The sequence below is a fragment of the Apteryx mantelli genome, chromosome 5 (genome assembly GCF_036417845.1).
Source record: "Apteryx mantelli isolate bAptMan1 chromosome 5, bAptMan1.hap1, whole genome shotgun sequence".
NCBI lineage: Eukaryota > Metazoa > Chordata > Aves > Apterygiformes > Apterygidae > Apteryx > Apteryx mantelli.
The window spans coordinates 25,925,813-25,949,747 of NC_089982.1; the positions used below are offsets into that span (position 1 = coordinate 25,925,813).

At 41.2% G+C, this 23,935-nt stretch overlaps 1 protein-coding gene across 1 annotated transcript in view; it reads left to right on the forward strand.

The window, feature by feature from the left end:
- The first annotated feature begins 20,853 nt into the window (after positions 1–20,853).
- Positions 20,854–23,935, forward strand: part of FGF2 (fibroblast growth factor 2) — a 32,918-nt gene continuing 29,836 nt past the window's right edge. The window contains exon 1 of the mRNA XM_067297690.1: positions 20,854–21,047. Coding sequence (XP_067153791.1) covers positions 20,861–21,047 — 187 coding nt within the window. The 5' untranslated portion in view covers positions 20,854–20,860. The remainder of the gene's footprint in view (positions 21,048–23,935) is intronic.

Genomic DNA, 23,935 nt, shown 5'->3' on the forward strand with positions numbered 1-23,935 from the left:
TCTGTATGCACTATACAGCAAGTTGTCTCCGAATATGGTCAGTGTTGCTCAGAGTTTCTCCTGTGCTTGGGTTATCATGCCCGGCAGTCTGCTAGGATGGTTCAGTTCCCCAGAGTAGCTTTGGGGGATCTGGCCCTCATTCAGCAAATATTCTGTACCATGCCATTAATAATCATGAAAATAGTCTGATCGATTATCGTACTCTCTGTCTATGTCTGAATTGTAGGACCCACAGTAAAATGGGACTACCCTCCTGCATGAATGCACCCATTGTACGTTTACTTTTAAGCCCATGTGCATTGCTGTGCTGATGCCTCTTCTTAAGGACAGAAGCTCAGTAAATCTACTGAGTTAGCTTTATCTTTAGCCTTTTTCTGTTCTTTCATGGCAGTCTTATCTCTCTCTTTTTTTTTTTTAATTAATTGAACTTGAATTTAATTGAATCTTTCCTGCTCTTGTTGCTTGTGCAACAAAATATCCGCTTTAGAGACGGAGTGAAAATGTTTTAATTTTGTGGGGGATGCTCATCTACAGACTTATCTTTCCATACGGCCTGCAGGTTAAATGAAGATAGATAAAACCCTCATATGACACAATCTGGTCTGTATGCATGTCTCTAAATGTATATGGAATGACTTGCATAAATATGCATAGCAGATAATATTAACTTCTTCCTTAAAAATGAATTTTTGCCATTCTTTTGAGGTCAAAAATGAGAGAGTGGGAGACTCTGTTTAATGTGCCAACTGTCGTCTTGGGTGACCAAGTACCCTTATGTATAAATGTCACAAGCAGAGGCTAATTTTGTAGCTGTGCTGCTGTCGGCAGCTTAAAAAGGATTCTTTGTGGCTCTGGGATATTTATTTACTCTTTTTTATTTGTCCTGATATCACTGTTGATTACAGCCTGGCTTTTGCTTCACAAACTTACTGGGAAGGAGCCACAAGTGGTATAAGATTTATTTTTAGATTGCATTATTGTAGCAGGGGTCACCATCTTTTAGCTGATAATTTCACATTCATTAATGACCAGACAGTCAAACAACACATATTTTCTACAATGGAAGTTGTCTCTACTTGAGTAGTTCTTCATAGTAAAAATGTAGGAGAGAGAATCCTTCCTGGGCCTGCAAAGTGTGTGTGGAAGCAAGGGATTAATAGAAAGATCATGGACCTGTGATCTAGTCTCTTAAATCCTTTTGGACATACCAGCTCCATAAATTATCCTACCTTATTTTCTTACAATCCTTTCTATATTCTGTATATTAAGAAGTTCCATGAGAATGGTTGCAACAGATCAAAAAATGAACTCAGTTTCAGATCACACTTAAAATTGGCTGGAGAGTGGGGGACTTAAAGCCAAAACTCACAACATTCTCAGATATAAAATATTTGGGATCAAGATCCCAGTGTTTGCCACTGAGAAGAACTTGGGCTGTTTGCAGTTTGCTGCAATCGGTCAGGACTTTCCAGTCCTGTAGAAGAAATTTCACTGAAAATGGAGTTACTGTAAGATGAAGCCACTGTGCAGCCATATGGGGAAGGCAATACCAGAAGTGGATGGGACCATCTCCCTGACGTTATGTGAGATAATATTGTAATATTGTAAGTCAGGCTATAGAATGTCATGAGTCAGTTTGTTGTTGTTTTCATATGTAAGTTGATTACCAGAGGTTGGTTATTGATGATATTTGGGCCATCTGTAGGGACCATATGACCCTTTCAAACTGCAGCGTAGTCTGTAGGGACTCCAATATACCCTTTAGGGAACTGCCTACAGATTTTTTTTCGGCTTGGTAAATAGCAGTTTCAGAAAGAACTGCAGCAGGGAAGGATGTATTGTGCTTCTTTACTATCAGGAAGAAACCCCCATTCTTGTTTTTCTAGTCTTTGGACCCTTTTTGTCTTTTGTTAACCAAGTAAGTCCACACCCCACTCCTCGAGGTATGTCTTTAAAGGTTATTACTTCAGCTGATGAGCCTGCCCATTGCATTAGAGCAATGTCTGAGGCAGCAAAGCTCCATAGCACTACAGCAGTCTTGGTAATAAACGGCAATCCCTTATGTGAGTTTTTGTGGTCATTGCAATTAGAACGGATAATCTCTTGCCATTTCATAAGACACAGTTCTGAAGGAATTACATATTGTTAATACCTGAAACTGTGCTCAAATATTGATATGATATATATATATATAGCAGCTTTGCATTAATCTGAAGCAACTCAGTTCCACAATAAATTCTTTTGGAGGCAAGTAGCCACTTGAAGCCTAAGATTGTTCCACTGTTGTTATTGCTCATTTATTTCATTTTTAAATCTAACAATTGGTTCCCCCCCAATCTCCCCTTTCCCCCCCCCCAAAAAAAAAGAAAAAGAAAAAGGCAAATGCAGACCATTTGTGAAACAAGAAAAAATTGTTAAAAGCTGCAACCATGCTGAGCTCTGGGCACAGAGCCATAACACAACTAAGAGTTCAGCCAGCATGGTACAATTATAAATAAAACATCTCTAAATAAAACAAAATCTGAGTTTAAAGCAAAATAAAAATCTATCAGACCTCTATTTAATTCTTCATAGTATAGAAAAACATTAACCTCAGTTTTAAAAATGACCAGCTATCCCCCTGTGTCCTCCAAGTCTTGTGGTTTCTGCATGCTCTCTACAAGCATCACTTCTTGGAGAGGGCACCTCATCAGGCATCGGCTCAAATCCATGTATCAGTCAAGAGAGACTCCCGCTGAATTCAGGGAGATTTAGAGCAAGTCTGGAGCCCATACTTTTTTTAGAGGCACTAAGCACTGGTACTCGATATTCTACATTCATGACATATACGTGTGCTTCCTGTTCTGGAAGACACTGTATCCAGTTCACATCCACTGGATTTCTTTAAATAAGGTGTCATGACGATGATATCTTAAGACATAATCATTTTACACCTAAACTAGAACACAATCTCTAATATTTTCTCATTTCCTGTAGTTTTTATTAACATATCATCTATGTTTTATCTAAAGGTAGATTTTTTTGTCTAATGTTACTTAGAAGCTTGAAACCAAACTGGATCTGATGGTTCTTGGTACATGCTTGCCTACTGCCCTGAGGTAACTACTCTTTCTGCAAAGCCATCTAAGTATTTCTAATAACAAATTATGTTATCATTCACTGCTGTATTTCCAAGAAGAGAAACAGTAACAAAAGGAACCAACCATCTGCTACTGGAAGAGAAAAGATGGGAGGAAATCTTAAATGTCATAAATCGATTAAATAGCTGCTGACACAATATTTAAGGTTACTGCTGAACATTTTCTTTCATGTGAACCTGATTTATTTTTTTTTACACATGCTCTGATCTTTCACAGAATAATGCTACTCTCTGTTTTGGAGCTTAGATCTGTGGTAAAGTAGATCTGTCTTCTCTATCAAAAACATTAGAATTCATTAGAATTGAAGATGACTCTCTAATAAAACAAAATTCCCCAAAGATTAAATAAAGTTTCTTCATGTAGCTCAGATCAAGTATGAAGCTGTATAAACTAAGTAGTTTATCATGAAGATTTTAAACAGCTTCAAAAAAATGGTTTACTTGACCAGTCAGATACAAAGTACACCAAACTACACAATTTTTGGAACCTTAGTCTTTTTAAAAAAAGAAAACCCCAAACCTAGTAATATATTAAAAAAGGCAAAAATTAAAACTTTATTCCTGTCCCTCCTATAGATACTCCTAAATTTATAATCAGTTACTAGGAAGTTTTGAGTAGGAAAAACGGATTCTTGCATCTCAGAAAGAAGTGTAAACCAATGGCTTTTAAGGGAAGGCTAATCAGGTGGGTTTTCTGTGGAGACTCCAAATTAGTAAAGATGACTATGGTGGACACAAGTACTGTAAAAACAAACATAATAAGCAAATTAATAATTCAGATTTTTGTAGTTGCTGATTAGATTCTTTTGTTTTCCCCTTGTGGTATCATTATAGAAATAGGGGCGAGCTATTTCTCGTCCTTGATTTTGGATCTTTAATCCTAAATTTTTCTATTTGCAAAAGCTATGAATGGATACGATTTAATTTCAGAATTGCTTCATGTGCATTGTAAGCTTTGCTTTGATCATTACAGCTTTTGTTTCTAAATGATTATATACCACTTGAAATTTTCTGTTTTGTGATGAGTAGAGAATCTCTTTCGGCTTTCCTTCCTATTTTTAAAAAGTCATAGCATTCATAAAATAGCTTATCAGTGCTCACTTTCCTAGAAAGAACAGGAAACTGGAGCTCTGAATCTAAAATAATGTAAAAATAATAATAACAAAATAAGGTAACATTGTAGTGTAGAGACAAAAATCACATTGGGAGTCCTGCCCTATATGTAATCCTGAAGCGGTGAACAGATGAGATTCTTGGTCCCGTTTCAAGGCAATATAGGTATACTGCCAATGTATTTCTTTACTAGAAAGGCTGGCTGGAGGTTCTTCTCCATACTCTCTTGTCCCTCCTCAGCTCTTCCTTGATTTCCCAGGTGTGTTAAGTCAGCAAGTCTTAGTGCTGCAGTCATCCAGTCTGTACTTTCTGGCTCTCTACCATCTAAAAAATTATTCTCTGGACAAATTGGATTCTGAAGTTTTCTGTGCTCCTCATGGGACAACATGAACAGCAGCAGCCTAGGGCTGTTGTGCTTAGTCAACTTAAAATGACAGCTGCTGTTAATAGCAATGAGAGCATGTTAATACCAATTGCATTGGTGATTCTTATGAAATGACTGCTTGTTCACTGGTTACTTAAAGTAACATAGACTGTCAAGCAGCCAGCAACTGCACCAACTGGAGAAAAACTTTGAATCTGACTAACCTTCCCCACTTACAATTCTCTGGAGACAACTTGCTGAGATTTTCTACCCTTCAGTGAATAAGAAATGCTGAGTAAAAGGATATTACATAAACTGGCTGACATTTGTGGTGGACTAGCTAATTGTCATTGCCTTGTGTGTGGTGGTTGTGTGTGTATGTGCACGTGTACCTGATATTGTCAATGAGCTCCCAACCTGCTCCCAACAAGCTGTTGTGAGACTGAGTTTTGTGGATTACATAAGAGACAGTACAGGAAAACTATTTGGAATTTACTCTGAGCACTAACCTCTTTCCTCCAATGTGTCATATACTTCAAAAAATATTCTGTTGTTTTTGTTTTTTGGAGTGCCAGGTTATGTGTCTCATCTTAAAAATGATGTCTGTCTGTCTTGGGGAGGGAAATGGGTGTGCCAGCAGACTTTTGTTTGCTTCTGCTTTCCATGTGCTGTGGCCATAGTCCTTGGACTCAAGGGAATGCAGGAACTCTTCTTTCCCTAATCCTTTGGAATTGGAGATTAATAGGGTAATAGGGCATCAAAGGGGCATAACAGGAAAGTTGTTACGACTGTATCTTTACCCTAACCCACCGAATGGTACAACTGCCATGCGAGAGGCAGCTGTATCTCCAGAAAGGGTTAGCAACAGATATACAATGTCAAAGAAGAATACAGTCACTCTTTTCTTCCTTGTGACAAATTATTTGCCTTAAGAAGTAATGTTGTGAGATTACAGCTGGTTTTGACCTATGAAGTTTTTATGACCAGTGAACATGCAGTCACTTCTGGTGAGAATAGATAGATTTCAAAATGATAAAACATTTTCCACTGAAAGAAACAATGTTCCATGCATTTCAATATGAACATCATTCGTTATATGCAACTCTCCTCTGAGCTGTGCTTATTCTTAATACTGCTTTATATCGCTGCACATTTGTAAAGACCTTTTCTCAGCATATTTTGGTCTGTTTTTCTTAAAATGCCACAGTACACTATCTTAGAGTTTTCTTATACTGGTCTGGAACGGTACAGTGTTACTTTAATACATGTGATTTTCTGTTGTGACCTAGAACCTTAATCCTGATTTCACTGAGATTTTAAAGCAAAGGCCTGATTTTTTTTTTTTTTTTGGGGGGGGGGTGAGGAGAGGGTCAGCATTTGGGATTAGAGCCCTGTGCTTTGCATTTACTTTGTAGTGTCTTGAAGACCATGCCTTTAAAAGTGGTCTTCACTAACCATTTGGAGCTTGATCTTCTGCAGGTTGAATTAAGTGACAGTGTTATTAACTACCACAGAGCATGAATTACAGCTAAATTACTCCCAGTGCCACTGCTTTTCATATGCTAAGACCAATGGATCAAATTCAGACATGAGGTAAGCAAATGCAACTCCTTTGTTTATACTCATTTGTGCCACATCTGAATTCTAGCCAGTTCCATGTAGTCAACTAAGCTAATTGCATACAGTTTGTTCCAGTCTTTCATCTCATCGCTCGCAGCATTATTTGCCTTCCTTGCATGTAACCATACTGGAAACAAGCCACAAGTTTGAGAGGCAATGGAACTGTGCTTTCAATTATCCCACATGGTAGTAACTCAAACACCATAATGTGTGTGTATATATATATGTGTGTGTGTATAGTGTGTGTATAGTTTGTGTGTGTGTATATGTTTATATATAATATATGTAAAAAAGACAGTGCAGAAAGTTGACATAAAGAAAGAATTAAAAAAGTTAGACTATTCACTGCTGATCTATTTTGTATGCGAATGGAAGAACAAGGGTAGCATGCTTTACTAATTTTAATGATCAAAACTATTCAACTCTATCATCTCCTAACGTGATTTAGAAACATGCATCCTACAGCTCTTTTCTTAGACCACTACAAAAATGTTATGCCTTGGGCATATGACAGCCAAAGAGCATTTGTTCACCCCCTTCATAAAATTTCAGGGGCCTCCCTTCACTTCCTCTTCTCAGAAAAATTACTTCCATCTGCTAAGCACAATTGCTTAAAAAAATGAATAAAAATATTAATTATGCTGACTACGATTCTTTTAGCCAAATCAATTCATCAGTATTTCTGGCAGACATTTACTGAATTGTGCTTACTGCAAGTCTGAGAACCAAGCTCCTTCACATCTGTGAAGTCTAGGGCCAGGACTTACAAAAGTGAGAAGTGACTGGAAACTCCAGGGTCTTAAAACCAAAGGCCACTATGATCGATGGAAAGAATCCAGTAATTCTTTAAGAGAGTTGGCCTGAAGTTCGAGACCTGAATTGACTCCATTTTTAAGGTGCTCAACTGAGATGGTTTAATGAAGCCTCAGTTGAAGAGCATGAAGGATGGTGTTGTCTGGGAATCAGTCTTTTAAAATTGTTAGTCAAAATGGAGATACCCCAAAATATTAATTTCTCTAGGAAGTTATGCTCAAGATATTGAAGGTAAAAGTGTAAGGAAGAATGTCAGAAAAAGTTTGATTTAGAGTCTTGTCATCAAGCTAATAACTCCAATAAAGTGAATTTAATTATGGTCATCTCCTAAGCTTGAAAAAAAGATTAAATAATGCTCACAAATAGGTCTAATTGACTAATCTAACACTTACTAATTTTGTATGTGTCTACATGTCATGTGACACTTGCTGGGCGGTATTAACCATGCAGTCAAGTTAGTTCAAAATAATAGTTGAATTAACTATTTAATAAAATCATAGATTTTAGTAGATGATTAATTTAACTTTCTGATCTAAATGATTAATCTAAGTCTATATCAATTATAGACTCTGGAGAAAACATGCATTGGCAGTAACTCATTTCTTATATCCCATTTTCCACTTCTTCCCATGTATTTTTTTCCTTCTCCCCTACCCTTAGCTCCTGAGCGCTTTTATATTATACTTAGAGCTGTCTCCTCTATTTGTCCTTATGCAGCAGGGAGACTTCTAGAAACCTGACAACCAGAGCATACGCTAGTAGATGCAGCAAAATATGAAAGGGGTTGGCTCTAGTGCTTAGAGAAAAAGTACAAGGAAAGGCCCTTTTATGATCTTGCCTTTCCTGGCTTTTGTAACAAAATGCTTTGGGCTGCATTCAATGGCTTCACCTTTTTTTTACAGGGCTCTGATGACTGTCTAATATAATAGAAGCTTTGGTCTTCCTCTTCTGGTGACTGATAGGATGAGAAGACAGCGTTCCTCCTCCCTTAGAATTTCAGAGTCTTTTCTTTGCTAGAGATCAATTCTCTGATCCTCCATTTTGTTCTCCATTTCATAGCCACAGCTGGAAAAAGTGTTTAAACTCATCTGTCTTCTCTCTGAGTTTACAAGGCTTGTGGAGACAGTACCTGTACCTCTCACCTGAGGTGAGAGGTCTGTGACTATTCATTTACCAGACACATTGCAGAAGAATGTTTCAACACCTTTCCAAGTGCTCATGCTATTCAATTTTAGTGTATTAAAAAAAAAAAAATTAAGCAGATCTGATAGAACAAGTGATTCATGCATTAGCTTAATTTTCCTTGGGGTCTGGATGAGCATTTGAGTTTGCTCACAAAAAAATAAATTGATTGATTGTTGAAAAATGTAGGAGGAATTCTAGGTGACTTGTGGACAGCTCACCAAAAACTTTGTGGGGGACTCTGATTGCTGTTCACTGAAAAGCAGCAGAGGTGTGAGAAAATGTGGGATTTTGGAGAAGCCCGGTCTAAAGAGCCTAAGTAGTAACCTGACAAAGATCAGGAATGTTAAGCTTTAACCATCTGGGGTTTTGCGGTTTTGTTTTTGCTGGTTTTATTTAGGGTGTGAGGCAGTGCTGGAATTCTACTGGGATTCCTGATGGATGATTGGTTGGTTGGTACATAGTTTTCCTAAAAGAAATGGTACATTCGAACTGCACTTGAACAAGCAGGACAATGAGACAGACCCAAGGGTAAAGATTGGCAGTTATCTTGACATTAGCCACTACTAAAAAAAATTGTTACAGAAAAATAACAATGATCAATAATAAATTTGTGTATGAGATTGTGTTCTTAATCTGAAAATAAGTATCAGAATTCTTTACATAAAAAAAAAAGTCCAAAAAGTGGCTAGCAGTATACAAGCAAGAAATGAGGACCATTGTTCAATGAATGAAGATGCCTTCTTAGGCTATCAGATTAGGCTCCTGGTACCATTGAGGAAAAAAGAGGTTGGAATAAGTAATTGTTCTTGAAGGTGGTCTCTACAGATATTCTTTATAAAAATGAAGCAGTTGGCATGCCATTGGTGTCATGATGGGGGTTGTTACAGGGCACTCTACCTATTTAATGAAAGCAGGTATAACAGGAATTCTGTTCAGCCCAAACTGAAGTAATTTGGTGTAGGGGAGTGAGGGCACATGCATACTCTTGTTGGGATCATACAAGTGCCGTAGATAAAAATATTGATATACATATAGTTAAATTAGTCATCTACTAAAATCTATGATTTTATTAAATAGTTAATTCAACTATTATTTTGAACTAACTTGACTGCATGTTTAGTACTGCCCAGCAAGTGTCGCATGACTGGTAGACCCACAGACAATTAGTGAGTGTTAGATTAGTCAATTAGACCTATTTGCGAGCTCTGTTTATTCATATATTCATATTCATATAATTTTCATCTGTATGTGCTAAAAGCCTAGCGATGACTGCTAAAGAAGTCAGTGGGACTTGAAGTGCATAGGTAAAAAGTAATGTTGTTATAAATTCCATCGTAATAGGTGAGGTAGCCTGGGGATATACCCTGTGGAAGTCCTGTTCTTTCTTCCGCACCCTGCTATGCAGGGGGACTTTTATAAACTTGTTAACTGTGCATTTAGCCTTTTCCTTTGCCTGGTAGACCCTCACCTTCCCCACTTTGTGAAATAGCATTCTGGTAGCTTCGAGAAGCAAGGAAGGCAATCGTTTTATTCCTGTGGGAAGTAAAAACCTAAAAGGAATGATTTCATCACTTTCTCCTTTCTTGTATTCCAATCATCCCAGAGCAAATTCTCTTACATCAGTAAATATGAGAAAGGAAGTTGGCCCTGAAAATCTAAAACACTACTTAATACCAGTGCAGTTTGGCTAGCAAACTAGTCTGTGAAACTGACTGCCACCACCCTCAAATTTCTTTCGTGGACAAACAATAAGTTTTCTCTGGCTGCATTATGAAGAGCTGACCCCCAACAACTGACACCCACAAGCATACGCTCTGGCAGACTGCAGCTCCTCAAGGGATCCATTTAATCTGTGCAGCTGAATACAGATTGTTGCTGTTTTGTATAAAGTTTACCATATGACAGATTACATCTTGCTTTCTACAGGCCCACACAGATGGTGTGAGTGACTAACTGATCCCTCGATTTTGCACAGCCTACACACTGATGTCATTAGAAGAGACTAAGACCTCTGAGGTGAGTGTCCTTGTTTGTTTGTATTCCAATAAAAACAGTAAGAAATGCAACAATGGAAGAGAAATTAAAAAAGTCTCCTTCATAGTAGGAGAAACTTACATAAAAATGTGATGTGGAACATAAATAAAGGAATCATCAATATTAACTTGGTCTTTTTTAAATAAATGAATCATCAGATGACAAGGCTCCTACATTGATTCATAAGCTGCTATGTTATTTTAATATGAAAACTCTAAAATTATTCTGTCTGAGAAACTGCAATTCAATTATAAATGGAAATAACAGCTGAAATCCATCATTCATCTTGGCTAAAATGCCTAGTAAATTTTACAAAAAAGACTTCTGAATTCTTTGCTGTACTCATCCTTGCATGTACAATATATGCATGCAAACATATGCACTAAAAATGCTGGCTGGTCACCTTGCTTTTATTTAGATATTAATTACAATGAATTTGACACACTGATCTTTGAGGGAAAGGATTTTACCATTATTTGCTTACTGAGTTACTTGTTGTTTTTACAAGTTACTTATTGGTTGACTTCAGTGAAACGACTCAGGGTCCATAAGTGATTAGTCAGAAATTAAAGCCCTTAATATTTATGGCAATAAAGTTGGCCAAATATATTTCCTGTTATTTTTTCCTGCAGTGAAACACTCCTAATTATGTATTTCAAAATAATATCAAAAACTAATTTGACAGAGTAGTGAAAAAAGAAGGATTTTTAAAAATACAGGATCTCACTAGATTGGGATTGGTAGCAGTTGCTGAGGTATGTTATGCAATAGTATCTTGACTTCTTAAAACAAGGAATGAAGAATTTTGTAATAATAGAGCTGTATGTATTTTAAAAATCCATTTTTTTTCTATCTATCTTTTTTGTCAGAAAAGAATTCATGCAAGCTTGAAACTGATTGATCAGTTAAATTTCCTCTAGTTCCACAAAATTTTAGAGAAAACTGTGGCTGATTTGTTATAACCACTAAATTTGGCCAAGGACTTCAGAATAACTGTGATTAGAACTTCTCTACGAAAGGGTTGGGAAATAGTTGAATGGGAGGTATCACAAGGGGGCAAAACAGCCTCCCCTTTTCTCTGTCTCCTCCTTCGTATTCTGGGGACAGCAGGACCTGAAGTGACATGACTGTGTGGAGCAGTGTCTGGTCCCCTGTGCTGGTTTATGCCATGAGCAGGGGCTGAAGTGTGGATGGAGGAGCAAGGCTCCCTGCAGAACTGGCTAGAAGTTCTCCAGCATATCTGTTGTAAACAGGCAGGTGTGTCAGCACCAATGAGATGGATGGTGAAGGGCAACCTGACATGCAAGGAGAGTGAAATGGGGAGCTGGGAACTACTGTGAGTAGGAAAAGTGCTAGGGGAAAAGGAAAAGAAAAAGAAAAAGTCCATATTAAAAAAAAAAAAAAAAAAAAGCTTGCAGGGTAACGAGGATCAGCTGGGGAAGGAGAAGGACAGGTGTCAAACCTCCTGAATGCAGGAGGCAGGGATTAGGAAGGAGTGGGGAAAGGAAACCTAACTATTGAGCACATGGCTAGGAGCCATAGTGAGATAAACAAGAAAAGTAACCCAGAGGAGAGAGATTGGCATGAGGAGCTAAGGAAAGATTTAGAAACAGGCCAAAAACCTGCAACTGAAAGGGAACAGGGTGGGGGCAAAGGACAAGGAGATGAGACAAGCTGGGGGAGAGAAAGGAAGACAAGTCCATGCCTATTTCAGTATGCTCCTGGTTTTCCTTCCTGGGTCTGGGGAGGATTACAGAGCCTTTCCATCCCTCTGCTGTCAGCAGACTGTCAAAGCCACTAACAACATGCATACATTGTTCACTACTCCTGCTGCTCAGTATAGAGGGGGATGACCTTCTACTGTTACTGTCACAGAGTAATGTGGCCTGTGGCAAAGTTAGCGGTCCAGCTTCCTTTCTGTTATCAGCTCATAACTCATGTAGGTGTCAATAGAGAATCTATGCGTTTTGGAATAAGGCAATTAAACAACATTAGCAGAACACTAAGGCTTCAAATCAAGCATTCAGATATGTAAGGGCACACATAGTTCTTGCTTTTCCCTCTTAAGTCTGTGTTGGTTGGAGCTTGCACCTTCAGTGTTCTTTTTAAGGTACAGATAGTTTTTCCTGCATGTACTTGCAGTGTCATAGGGGTAGTATAACAAAGTACCATCTGAAGTATGAAATGACTGGAATTTATAGTTGGCAATTGGACAAGTCAGAGGTCAACAGCTGACCACATTATATATCAGAGAAAACTTCCTTTTTCATCATTCACTGATACAGCTTCAGTGGAGAACATGATGCAACCTGTAAAGCATTAGCAGATCTCTCCTGGCTTTCCACATTATCTGCTGTCATGTCTTTCAATGGTGAGATCTTTATATGGGTATTCAATAAAAGGTGAAGAAGGAAAAGCCATTTGCATTGCAATTTGCTATCACTGGGATACGGACAATGTAGCAACATAAAAAGCCTTTTCACCCTTCAGGTTGCTTTCACGGGTAGCCGCAGTCTCACCAGATTTCAGTCTGGCGCTTGATGGAAGATCGCATTTGATGAAACTAATGTGTGTAATGAAGAGGCTAATGCAGGCATTCATTCTCTAGTTGTTCCTAAAGGGGAAAAAAAAAGTAAACTAAGTAGTGATTTTTATGTAATGGTATCGCCTTTGCATAGAAGAAAACCTATCATTGAGCAATTTAACCTCCCAAATGCTTGGAAGTTAATCATTGCAGGTCAGGTTTGAGATAATTGCCTGGACAGTATTGGGAAAGTCATTTTTGGCAGATAGCAAATTCTGTTTTGGCATGTGCACAGAAGATTACAGTTTTTTTAAACTATCACGAAGAAATACGCTGAGCTTCTCTCCAGAAAAACAAACAAGATTTCACAAGAGCCAATTGGCCTGAAATTGCAGTTACAGTACTTATAACTTCAAATAATGTAGGAGGTGTAGGTTTGTGTGCAGTAACATTAAACTTGAAGACATATGGGAATGATGTTATAGCTGGGAAAGGAGAGAATTCCAGAAGGCATTTCACCTAAACTAGCCATTGCATGGATGGATGAACTGAGTGTAGTGGAGCAAGGGGTGTTATAGCCACCCAGCACTAAATGCTTTCTCAAGCTCATTTGGGATGGTTCTTCCTCCCTAGAATTGAAAGCTAATACAGCACAAGAGACTGCATAATTCATTTACACTTCTAATAATGTTCTGGGATCTGCCTCTCTTTGTCCTATTACTTGTATGCTGGTATCTTGAACAGTAAACTGTATTTGCAATAGGTTTAATGTGTTCACTGTGCTATTGAAATTCTGTTTGTGTTCTGTACATGATGCTTGGTCTGTGACCTGCCAGTACATGGTGTTATGCTCTGGGGAGCCCTTCAGTGGGGCCTAGGTCTGGGGATCCATGGAAACAGTCCTGAAACAAAGAGAAAACAGACTGGAGAGTTATTGTGACATTCCTTCTGGAATACTATCAGCTAGTACAGATTGTTACCAAGAGAAAGGGGTTTTTGTTTTTGTTCTTGTTTTTTTTTTCATTCTCACTATTTTCTACCTGCCAGCTAATACAAAAACAGAAATAATGCAGAGCAAGACTTCAGTTGAGCAACTGGCAGAAACTAAATCCATGACATAGTAAAATAACATTTTTTTTTTCTTCATAACTTATCTCACTGATCTCATCTCTCCTTGCTCCTAAATGCAAAGAGAATGATGAAAGCTGTATGATATAGTAACTCTTGTTCTTTGGGAATAGTCTGTCTTTGCTATATTCCTCCAGGAAGTTAAGTTTGGCCTAATAGTATAATATACTAGTGAGGGGAAAGAATATTTTCCCACCTCCACCTATATTTTTACTTCCAAGTGCAGTCCCATGCATAACTTGGCATTTTCTAGAATTAGCCCATATGGAAGTTATGAATCTTGTGAACCTTGTAAGACATGAACCTCATTTAAAAGAGGAAAAAGAAGAGTCTGCACCTGATCCTCCACTATTTTCTGATTATTTGCTAGGCAGTATAACACTGAGGTAGACAATTTTTCCCAGAGTAATTTATATTTGATATGGAAGTGCTTATAGTGAAAATCTTCAGAATCGTTGCAGGATCCACTTCCTAAGTACACATATGTACTGTGTTCAAATGGGTTTCTTAATTGCTAAAAAACCAAAACAAAACAGTGGCTACATTTCTGTATCTGCCTCATAGGCACTGGTTTTCAGAAAAGCATGTATCTATAGCCCCTACTATAGGGGAAAAAAATCTCCCAGTAACCTTTTGTGTGTGTCCAAGCATTTCTGTATAAGAGCAACTAGTCTGCCTTGTAGTGATATAATGAAACTGAAACATGTCTGAGTTATAAGCAGGGATAAGTTACTTTGGGACAATTCACGGCACTACTACTTTAATATGAAGGGCTTTAAACTGCCTTGATTTGGAGCCTGTGCTGGGGCAGCTCAGCCACCGCTGTCCTGGAGATGAGGACAGCTGGAGCAGTGACCTTTTTCACCACCACCCATCCAGCAGCAGGGGATCAGGGGTGATAAATACCAAAATCATGATCTTACAGTTATGATGCAATACTGTAGGAAAAATACATATTTTTATGATTGTTCCTACTATGGAATTTCATACCTTGATAAATTTGGATATCTTTTAAAATCCAATATTAACTTCCAAATTCTTTGTGTTCAGAGTGTTTGATTTCAGAGTAATTATATATTTCATATACTTTTCCTGAGGATTCTCAATCTTGGCTTTATAGTAACTTGCTTATTTTCCTGATCTGGAGTAATTTTGCTAACTTACATGTATTACTACATATGATGTGGAGAGGGAGGCAGGCAGGCAGAGGGAGAAAATGCATGTTGATGTACATATTAGAGAGTGGAAAAGTAGTGATTTTGCTAATTCTGAACTCTAACCTCCATCATATTTCTGCTTAGAACTCTATTTCTTGTTTCTCATAAGTTGAGGTCACTACTGTACTTCATATATCTGCAACAGCTGCCACTGCTTCTAGACAGTTTTGCTCTTTTTCCAAGTGCAATCATTTTGGACCATAACAAACTTGATTTACTTCCAATTTAAGCCTCATCAGTTTGTTAGTTCTCTTATCTTCAGCCATTCTGGGTTGTTATGTTTCCAACATCAACCATTTGTAAAGACAACCTAAAACAAAGTTTTGTCCATCTGGGGTCACGTTCGGATTAAGCACTTATTCAGAAAATTTTGCTTTAGAAAGACATAGAAAGTGTTTACCAGTGCTTTACAGGAATCAAATATTTTCTGAATAGGAATGAAGAATATAAGAGGTTTATAACAGAGGGTTTTTTTCCTATTGCAGATATGAATTCTTTCTACTACTTGTACTAGAAAAAATGTGAAGAGGGAAGGAATAAGCCTTTGTTTTAAAAAAGAAATATTGATGAACAGTGTGACAAAAGCATCAGAAAGGTAAATGAAAAGCTGAATTTCTGTTACATGTGGCAGAAAAAGAAATGACGGTGCATGAGGACTTTCTCAGGCAATTACTAATATGCATTAATACTTAAAACTGAAAAAGGTTTATTTATAAATTGCATTTACAAAAGTGAGCAAAAAATGAGACTGCTTTCTATTATCATTTATGCTTACAAGAAAAAATCAGGTTGCTCTAAAGAGATTTGACTGTATAGCTTCCATTGTATATAGGAGATGAAGCATGCATGCAGTTAAACTCCTGAATGACAATGTGAATATTCATCCAACATAAATCCCAGCTGCTGATGGTGAAAGAATTAAGAATTCTGGGGAATAAATGCAACTGAATTCTTAAACTCTTGCTCAGACTTTGAGGGAAAAATATATTTAGAGTCAGGCAGTAATTTCTTTCCAGAAGTGTGTAATCATCTTAAAAATAAATAATTCACTAAAAGATTAAGACATTTACTATAACTCATTTATCCAGATGTCTGGACAGTCTGAACAAAAGCCATTCTCTCACATTAAGCATATCTTGCGCTGCTGCCTTACTGAGCAAGATTTTTTCCTGTCCTCTAACACTGTCAAAGTAGAAGACAAATGTGGGTTTATTGAAGGGCCATCCATTTCTTGCATATTTTGTGATTAATTTTTTCTAAACTGGGGGAGATATCTGGAACAGAGAATTGTAACATTCAAAAAGTTTGAAGAAATATGCTTTATTTAAAAAAAAAAAAAAAAGGAGGAAGAGAATGTTCTTTCCTCTTTCTGATCTTAGTACAACTCCCCACTTTTCTTCACAAAACACGAGAACTACAAATTGCCTTCCTCTCTCTTTGTAAGTCTGTCTTTCCTCGGGGCTATTTGGAGGAAGAAACAGCCTGCCTTAATGCTGAGGATTAACCAGGTGAGACTGAACTTGAAGGAGAACTGCAACCAACTGGCAGAGTGTTGATTGCTTATTGCAGCATTCTGCAGATTCAAGACAAGGGTGTGTTGTCTAACACCGATACACACTGCTCATTTGGAGAGCATAATGCTTACCCTAGCTAAGGTGCTGCAGGAGGCCAGATGACATGTAGGCTATTCCCTGCTCAAAGGAGACCTGACGCTCCCCGGTGGGTGTTACTGGGCGTCTGGCGGCTGCTCCATTCCTATAAACCCAGGGCCAAATAGTGTGTTTGTGTAATGCTGAAGTCGATGAAACTTCAGAGGATCTGGCCCCGGGTGCCGACCTCTCCACGGAAGGATGTCGCCTTTTACAAGTGAATGTCTGAGAACTGGTGGGAGGCATTCGGCAGCGACGTGCGTGGATGAAGTGAGAGGGACGTTTTTTCCGGTACTGACTGAGCACTAACTCAACAGAGGAAGAGTTTCAAAGGAGAGACAGCTTATCCATCTCTTTTTGGCTAATCGTTACTTGGATAAGCACCAAAGAGAGAGGCCACGAAGCCAAGAGACCCAGAGGATCAAGAATCACTGTGATGGACTAAAGGCCTGGAGCTGATGTTTCCTGTTGTCTTATTGGTACAAACCACCTGCTGATATGACTTAATGGTGTGAAGACAGATGAACTGAGGTGTGTGTGTGTGTGTGCGCTTTTGCTTTCCAGTAATTTAATTTACTTTCCAGAAGAGTTTTTTTGTTATTGTTGTTTTAGTTTTATGGTAAATCAGCTCTTCTGCCAATTAACTTAGCGTGCCTTGCAAATACTGCCAAAAGCCCTCTGGGATCTGTGTGTCCAACACACTGTGGAGATACAGTCCGAGATGGCTGTCAAGGATGTAAGTTTGAAATCCCTTCCCTGAAAGGGGATTGAAATTCTCTGGGTTGTAGTATGGCAGGATTAGTATTAGAACTGCTGGAAAGTCTGGGAAAGTTGTAGACTGGATTCTTGTGCTTTGGATTAAAAAAATAAAAACTAAAGAAATAAAGGTAATGGAGTTTGTTACTCCTACACTGAAATATCTCAAAAACTACTTGTGCATTTTAGAGGTTTTTCTGTAATCAGGCTAACAATATTATTTGCATTTTTTTTAGGTGTTGTGAGCACAATGCTACTGAGGTTCTCTAGAAATATAAGCATTATATATATTGAATAAATGCAATATTTGAACATGCAGATGGTCCACAGTTATCTACCACCTGAATGGGGTGCCTGCCTTATTTACAAAGTGCTTCGTGTTCAGTATGACCTGTACATATGAGAGCAGCACTGGATAAAACAGGTTTTCCTCTCTAAGAGGTAAGCTATTAAAAATCTGGCTGATCACAAAAGTGCAAGGCAAACACAAAAAGGTAGTTTATTTCAATAAATGGAACAGGTTAGAGAATAGGTCATTAAGTTTTAATTTTGAAGTATAAGGAAGGTAGAGTTTGAGTCATTTTAACATTCAGAAGTTTAAGCAGAGCAAGAGAAAGAGAATGGAGGAGATTGGAAATGTGGATAATTAATGGCTTGGGTGGAGGGGAAGTAGCTGTATAGGTTTAATTGTACACAAGATCTGAGTTGAGGAAGGGTGGTGTTAAGGATAATGTGGTCAGGGCCCCAAGAAAGGAAAATGCTACTGCCAAAATTGTGTTAGTAAACATTAAGAGGAATATTAATGACAATATTAAGAGGTTGGAGTCCAGAAGAAGGTAGCATGGAAAAATATGTGTGTGTTCTGTATTCTGTTCTCTATAAAATGAAAGGAATATATATATATATATATATATATGGATTTAAAGAAGGAAGCTGCAGATCTTAACTGAAGTGCAAGAAGTAGAGCTTATTAAAAGGAGAGATTGTGACACTGTTTTCTGCAACAGAAAATGAGGGCAGTGCAAATAGCTTAGGGAATACAACCATCAGTTTTAGCTCTGTTGTCTTTTATTTCTAGGTCCCATGACATAAGCCCTAACAACAGGCTTCTGAAGAGCTCTCAAGCCCCATGGTTTTGCTGATAGCCGCTTACAAACTTGTGCAGCTCTCCCCTGAAAAGTTTGGTTTGATCGGGAATTTGATCCAATTACTTTATTCACTTTGTCACCACTGGCAGGGCCCCATCATGGGGGCCAGTGGTCAGAAGAACCTGAGGCTCTTGGGGCCCATTAGTGAAACACGGCCTCTGGGCTGCAGCAGCGTGGAGCACAGGGCTCCCAGCTGGCACCAGCTGTGCTCCTGTGAGGCGCCCCACGGTGCAGGGCCAGCCCTGCAGGGCCTGCTCCTGCTCTGCCGGTCATGTCCCCTGTCCCAGGACGTCAAGCAATGACCTACCAGGTGCTGAAACGTGATTTCCCGTGGCAGCACTCAGGGTTGAGAACTGTGAATAGCCCACTGCGCGCGTAGGGGAAGACTCATTTCTAGATATGGTTAAATGAATCCACAAAAGCTCTGTCTTTAAAAGAGTAGCAGGGTTTTTATTTTAGCTTCTTACAGGTTTGAGAATGAGATTTTCCCCCCTTTCCTTCACCTGAGTACCTGAGTAACTTCCCCCTCCAAGAAAGAGGCAAGCACTTTGGATGAGTCTACAGTGCAAGGACACAAAGTGCCCTAAAGGTAACTTCAGCTGCAAAAAAGAAGCAATAGAAAATGGGAGGGCCTTTGCTGTTGACTGTGACCGTGTGAAGCTCTCAGGTACTGAGACAGCAGTGGGGTTTCCAGTGTGTGGATGGGCTGTGGGAAGCGAGAGCCGGAGGAAGCAAGGAGAAGGGATGCTTTTGAGAAACGGGGGCTTAAATCCCCGCGTGCGGAGGACAATGGTGCGGTGTGCCTGCCAGCGCTGTGACGGGGCGGCTGGCTGACATGGTGGTGAACCTGCACTTGCCCTGGGCTGGGACGCACCGTGCCTTGTGCGCTCAGTTCATCATGATTAAACCTCTGGAGTGAGGGTGTGGGAAGCAGTGTAATTGTCACTGTTTCTTGTAAAGAACTAGAATTTATGGCTTGTGAGGGCTCAGACTTGGGAGGTTAACCAGGAACAAAATCACTTTAAATATGTGCTGGTGAGAATGTTGCAAATTGTATATGCCGGACCGTGTGTCTTGCTTTGGTGTTAGGTTTCTCGGCATGGGTTGCTGTATTTTGGCTCTGTGTAACAAAAAGGCGTGCGTAGCTGTGCCGGTTGGGATTAGCCAGGGCAGCTTGCGCTGCATTTGGAGTAGGAAAGCTTCCTGGGGCACAAGTGTCAATGCCCCTGTGCCAGGCGTGAGGTTTAGGGCACACAGCACAGATTTGGGAACAAACTTCATCCTGTCATTGTGTGGTTTTGTTGTCAGCCTCAGGCACGAAACATGTTTGATGGGCTTATGTTTTTATAAACGTATGTGCAGTTTACTTTAGCAGTACTAGCGGTGCTGTTAGAAGGTCGGAGCCAGAATTCCCTCGTGTTGCCTTTCGTGGACACCAGCTGCTCGGTTTTGTGCTGATGAACAGGAACGGTTTCTCTCTGATAAATGCACGAAAGCGAAATGGTAGTTACCACGTGGATTTCACTGTATCAATATACGTTCTGTCACATTGTGATTTCAGTGTTATTATTTTTTTTCTTCGGATTTAAAAGAGTTCTCCGTTAAAAAACGAGGCGAGGAGATCTGGCCTCGAGCATGGCATTTCTGTTGCATCATTTTTCCAGCAGCGCCGGAACGCGCTGCATGCGCCGGGAAGCAGCACCGCGCTCCGGCCTCGCGCAGCCGGGCAGGGCGGCGGCCGGGGCCGCGCTCCGCGGCGGGCAGCCCCCCCCCCCCCCCCTCGGCGCCGCGCCGCGCCGCCTCCCCGCCCCGCGCGGGGCCCCGCCGCGGCGGCGGCGGAGGGCGGCCCGGCCCGGCCCGGCCGCCGCCGTCCCCCGGGGCGCGGGGGCGGGCGGAGGCGGGGCGGCCGGGCGCCGCGGGGAGCCCTCAGCGCGGTGCCCGCCCGCCCCGGCAGCGCCGTTGCGCAGCTCCCGCGGACCGAGCGCGGCCGGGGCCGGCGCCGGGGCCGGCGCCGGGCTAGCGGGGCCGGGCGAGCGGGGCCGGGGCCGGGGCCGGGCGCGGCGCGGCGGCCAGGCTGGACGGCCGCGGCAGCAGGGGGCGAGGCCGCCCGGCGCTGGCGGCGGGGGGCGGCGGGGGCCCGGCGCGGCGCGGCGCCGCCGGGGCCCGGCGCATGGCGGCGGCGGCGGCGGGGAGCATCACCACGCTGCCGGCGCTGCCCGACGACGGCGGCAGCGGCGCCTTCCCGCCCGGGCACTTCAAGGACCCCAAGCGGCTCTACTGCAAGAACGGCGGCTTCTTCCTGCGCATCAACCCCGACGGCCGGGTGGACGGCGTCCGCGAGAAGAGCGACCCCCACAGTGAGTGCCCGCGCGCGCCCCTGCGCGGCGTGCTTGCCGCGGCCCCTGCGCGCGGGAGCCTTCGGAGCAGGCGCTGCGGGGCCGCCTCCCTGCGGCGCCTGAGCCCCGCGCTGGAGATCAGGTGTGTCCCACGCTTGCCGGCGAGCCCGCACCTGGCCCGGCCCGGCCGGGTTTCCCCGCCGTGGGAGCGCTGGCTGCCCGGCGTGCCTTGCAACTTTGGAGTTGGGTCATGGCTTTGCTGTGGCTTAATGCGGCACCTCCTGAGTATGGTCCCCAGCGTATGGGACCGTGCTGCTGGTTGCCCGATGGCATGGTCCCGTATGTTCCTGGACCTGCTGACAGCTTCAGACCGTGACAGGCTTCCCGAAGCTAAATAATCTTCATATGGCACTGTGTGGGTTTGCTGACAGGCACTGGCGTGATATTCCACCCCAGCATACTCGGTGCAAACTCGTTAGCATCTTGTCCTTCAGCCTGAGCGCTCCAGACCTGTTCAAACACACACAGATTTACTTATGTGCTTAAAGGTGCGCAAGCTTGTTTGCTCTCTGTCTTAAACAGGTGTAATGGCACTTTACTGCTTTATACTGCTGTAGTAAATACGCTATTAAATGTAAAAGTAGAAAGATTTTTTTTTCCCAGGGTAGATAAACTCTCCCTATGAATAAAGAGTGCAGAAGTATTCCTAGACAGGAACAGAGATGTAAATCTGTTCAGGGTGGCAGAGCTTATAACAAAGCACTGTAAGAATGCCTTTTTGGCTTAAAACAAAATAGTTATAGTTTTCTTCATTGCATTTTTTTTAAACTTAATGTAAGGATATATAAAACACCAATATAGCAAAACATATGGACTCCCAGCAGAAGCAACTTGTCCTCTAATATCTAATCTTTTGAGGAAGGAAGAGGATTGCAAGGCGGGAACAGGCTTTCTGCCCCTGGGCTGCGTGGTTCGTGTGCCTGCAGGTGCACGAGCTGTGCCGGCCGGTGCACGAGCTGTGCCGGCCGGGACCCTCGATAGCCTCTGCCTCGTGCGGCGCCAGGTGTCCGGTGTGACGGGGAGGCTCGTGGGACGCCTGCAGTGGGTTGCTGGTACGAAGGCAGTCTGTTCGTTGTCCCAGGAGCAAAATGCCTTTTTGCAGACTTCAGAATATTTTGACAGTATTCTGTATGGAGTTCTTGCTGATACAGCGTAGGGTTTTTTAAATGCCCGTGAGGTATTTTCTTCAGAACAGCTTCAGGGAGTTGCCATGTAGCTGTCTGTCCTTTATGATCATCTCTCTGGTGTGAGAAAATTTGTTAGTGTTCAGCGTGTTTGCACACCTTGAGCAGGCGGTAGTCTAGCTGCAGGCTCTTGACATGAAGAGCAGGAGAAATGCCTTACAGCGATTCTCTTTCCATCCTGGCCCCCAAGTGACAGACGAGAGGGGGAGTGCTAGACGAGGGGAGACTAAGATCAGGGAGATGAAGCAAGTGAGGAGAGACAGGCAAAAAGGTGGCAAAAATTATGAACCCTTTAATACTGCTTTCCAGTTTGGGCATTTATTTTTGCCAAAATCATTTTCTTAAAATTCAAAAGAAAGATTGCAACAGACTGTTCCCAAATTCTAGTATTGCCAGGTTAGGACTCAGTCTGAGACTGTTTTAACTTTGTGACTCTCTGGTAGAAATGTTACGTGTATGATGGGCTGTAGATACAAGTCAGAAAAGATACGTAGGTAAAGTTAGCATTCTTTATTAGGCTGGCTAATATTCCTAGAAAAGGGTAGCAAGCTTTCAGACCTGGTCCTACATTCTTGCATTTCTGTGTTTCTCTGGTACTGGTTTAAAGGGAAATGTAGTTGATGTGTGATTAGTAACAAAATAATATATTTATTGCCAAAACAACATTTAAATAACAATTATTGCACATGAACTCTTCAGATGTTGACGCCCAAAACAAGGCATTTATTTACCATATAGATAAGCAGTCTGTTTTTTAAACCTACCGGTCAGTGACTGTACAGGATCCAGTTTGTGCTGGAAACTGGACAGTAATGCATTCAGCTTGCTTTTGGCTTCTGTGCTTGGGAAATGAGGGAATTCTTACAGAAAATAAGTCTCATTAATTCATAACATGTGTCATCTCACCTCTAGAGGTAGCTACGAGAATATTTTGGGAATGCGACACAGAGATAATGTTGACTCGGGGGGTAATATTAAGATTGAGGCTATGTCTCCAGATGTTGTCACTGCTATCAGGTTCTTTTCTCATTCAGTACTTGGCTTTTGTGGTGAAAAATGCCAATAGCAGTGTGTGGTGTTCTGTGTTCGCCCTTAAAATATGAACCACAGATGATCTTAACATTCACCCAGCCAGGCTACAGCTGCCCTAAATATTAACCTTGGTCTTGCCCTGAAAGTTCTTGTTCTTCTTGGTCTTAGGGCTCCCCAGTTCTCCCCCCAACCCCCACTTTTTTTTAGCTCATTCTGCCAGGGAAACTAGTAATATCCATTCTGCCAGGGAAATGTTAGTTTTATGTTCTTGAGTCTTTCTAATGTGGGTTTTCTTTTCCTGTTAGGCCTTATCTGTACTAGAAATTTCAGCTGTCTTTTCAAGCTGCTTCCTTGGTAGTGAATTATGTTTGAAAATCTTACTAGTGTCGGTACTGCCTTGCTCTTTCCCTTCCATTCTCTTTTAAGTTTCTCTGCTCTTTATAGCTTTTTTGTTGTCATTTCTTCCTGGCCCTCCACTTTGTCTCTCTACTTTTTTTCCCTCTTCTCTGCCTCTTCAGTGTCACTGATCACTAATATTCTTCTCCCTGCCCCTTTTCTACTAGTCTTTCTCTCTGAAACCCCTTCTTTTTCCGACTCTTTTGCTGTTGAGTGAATGGTGGGAACAGGTAGAGG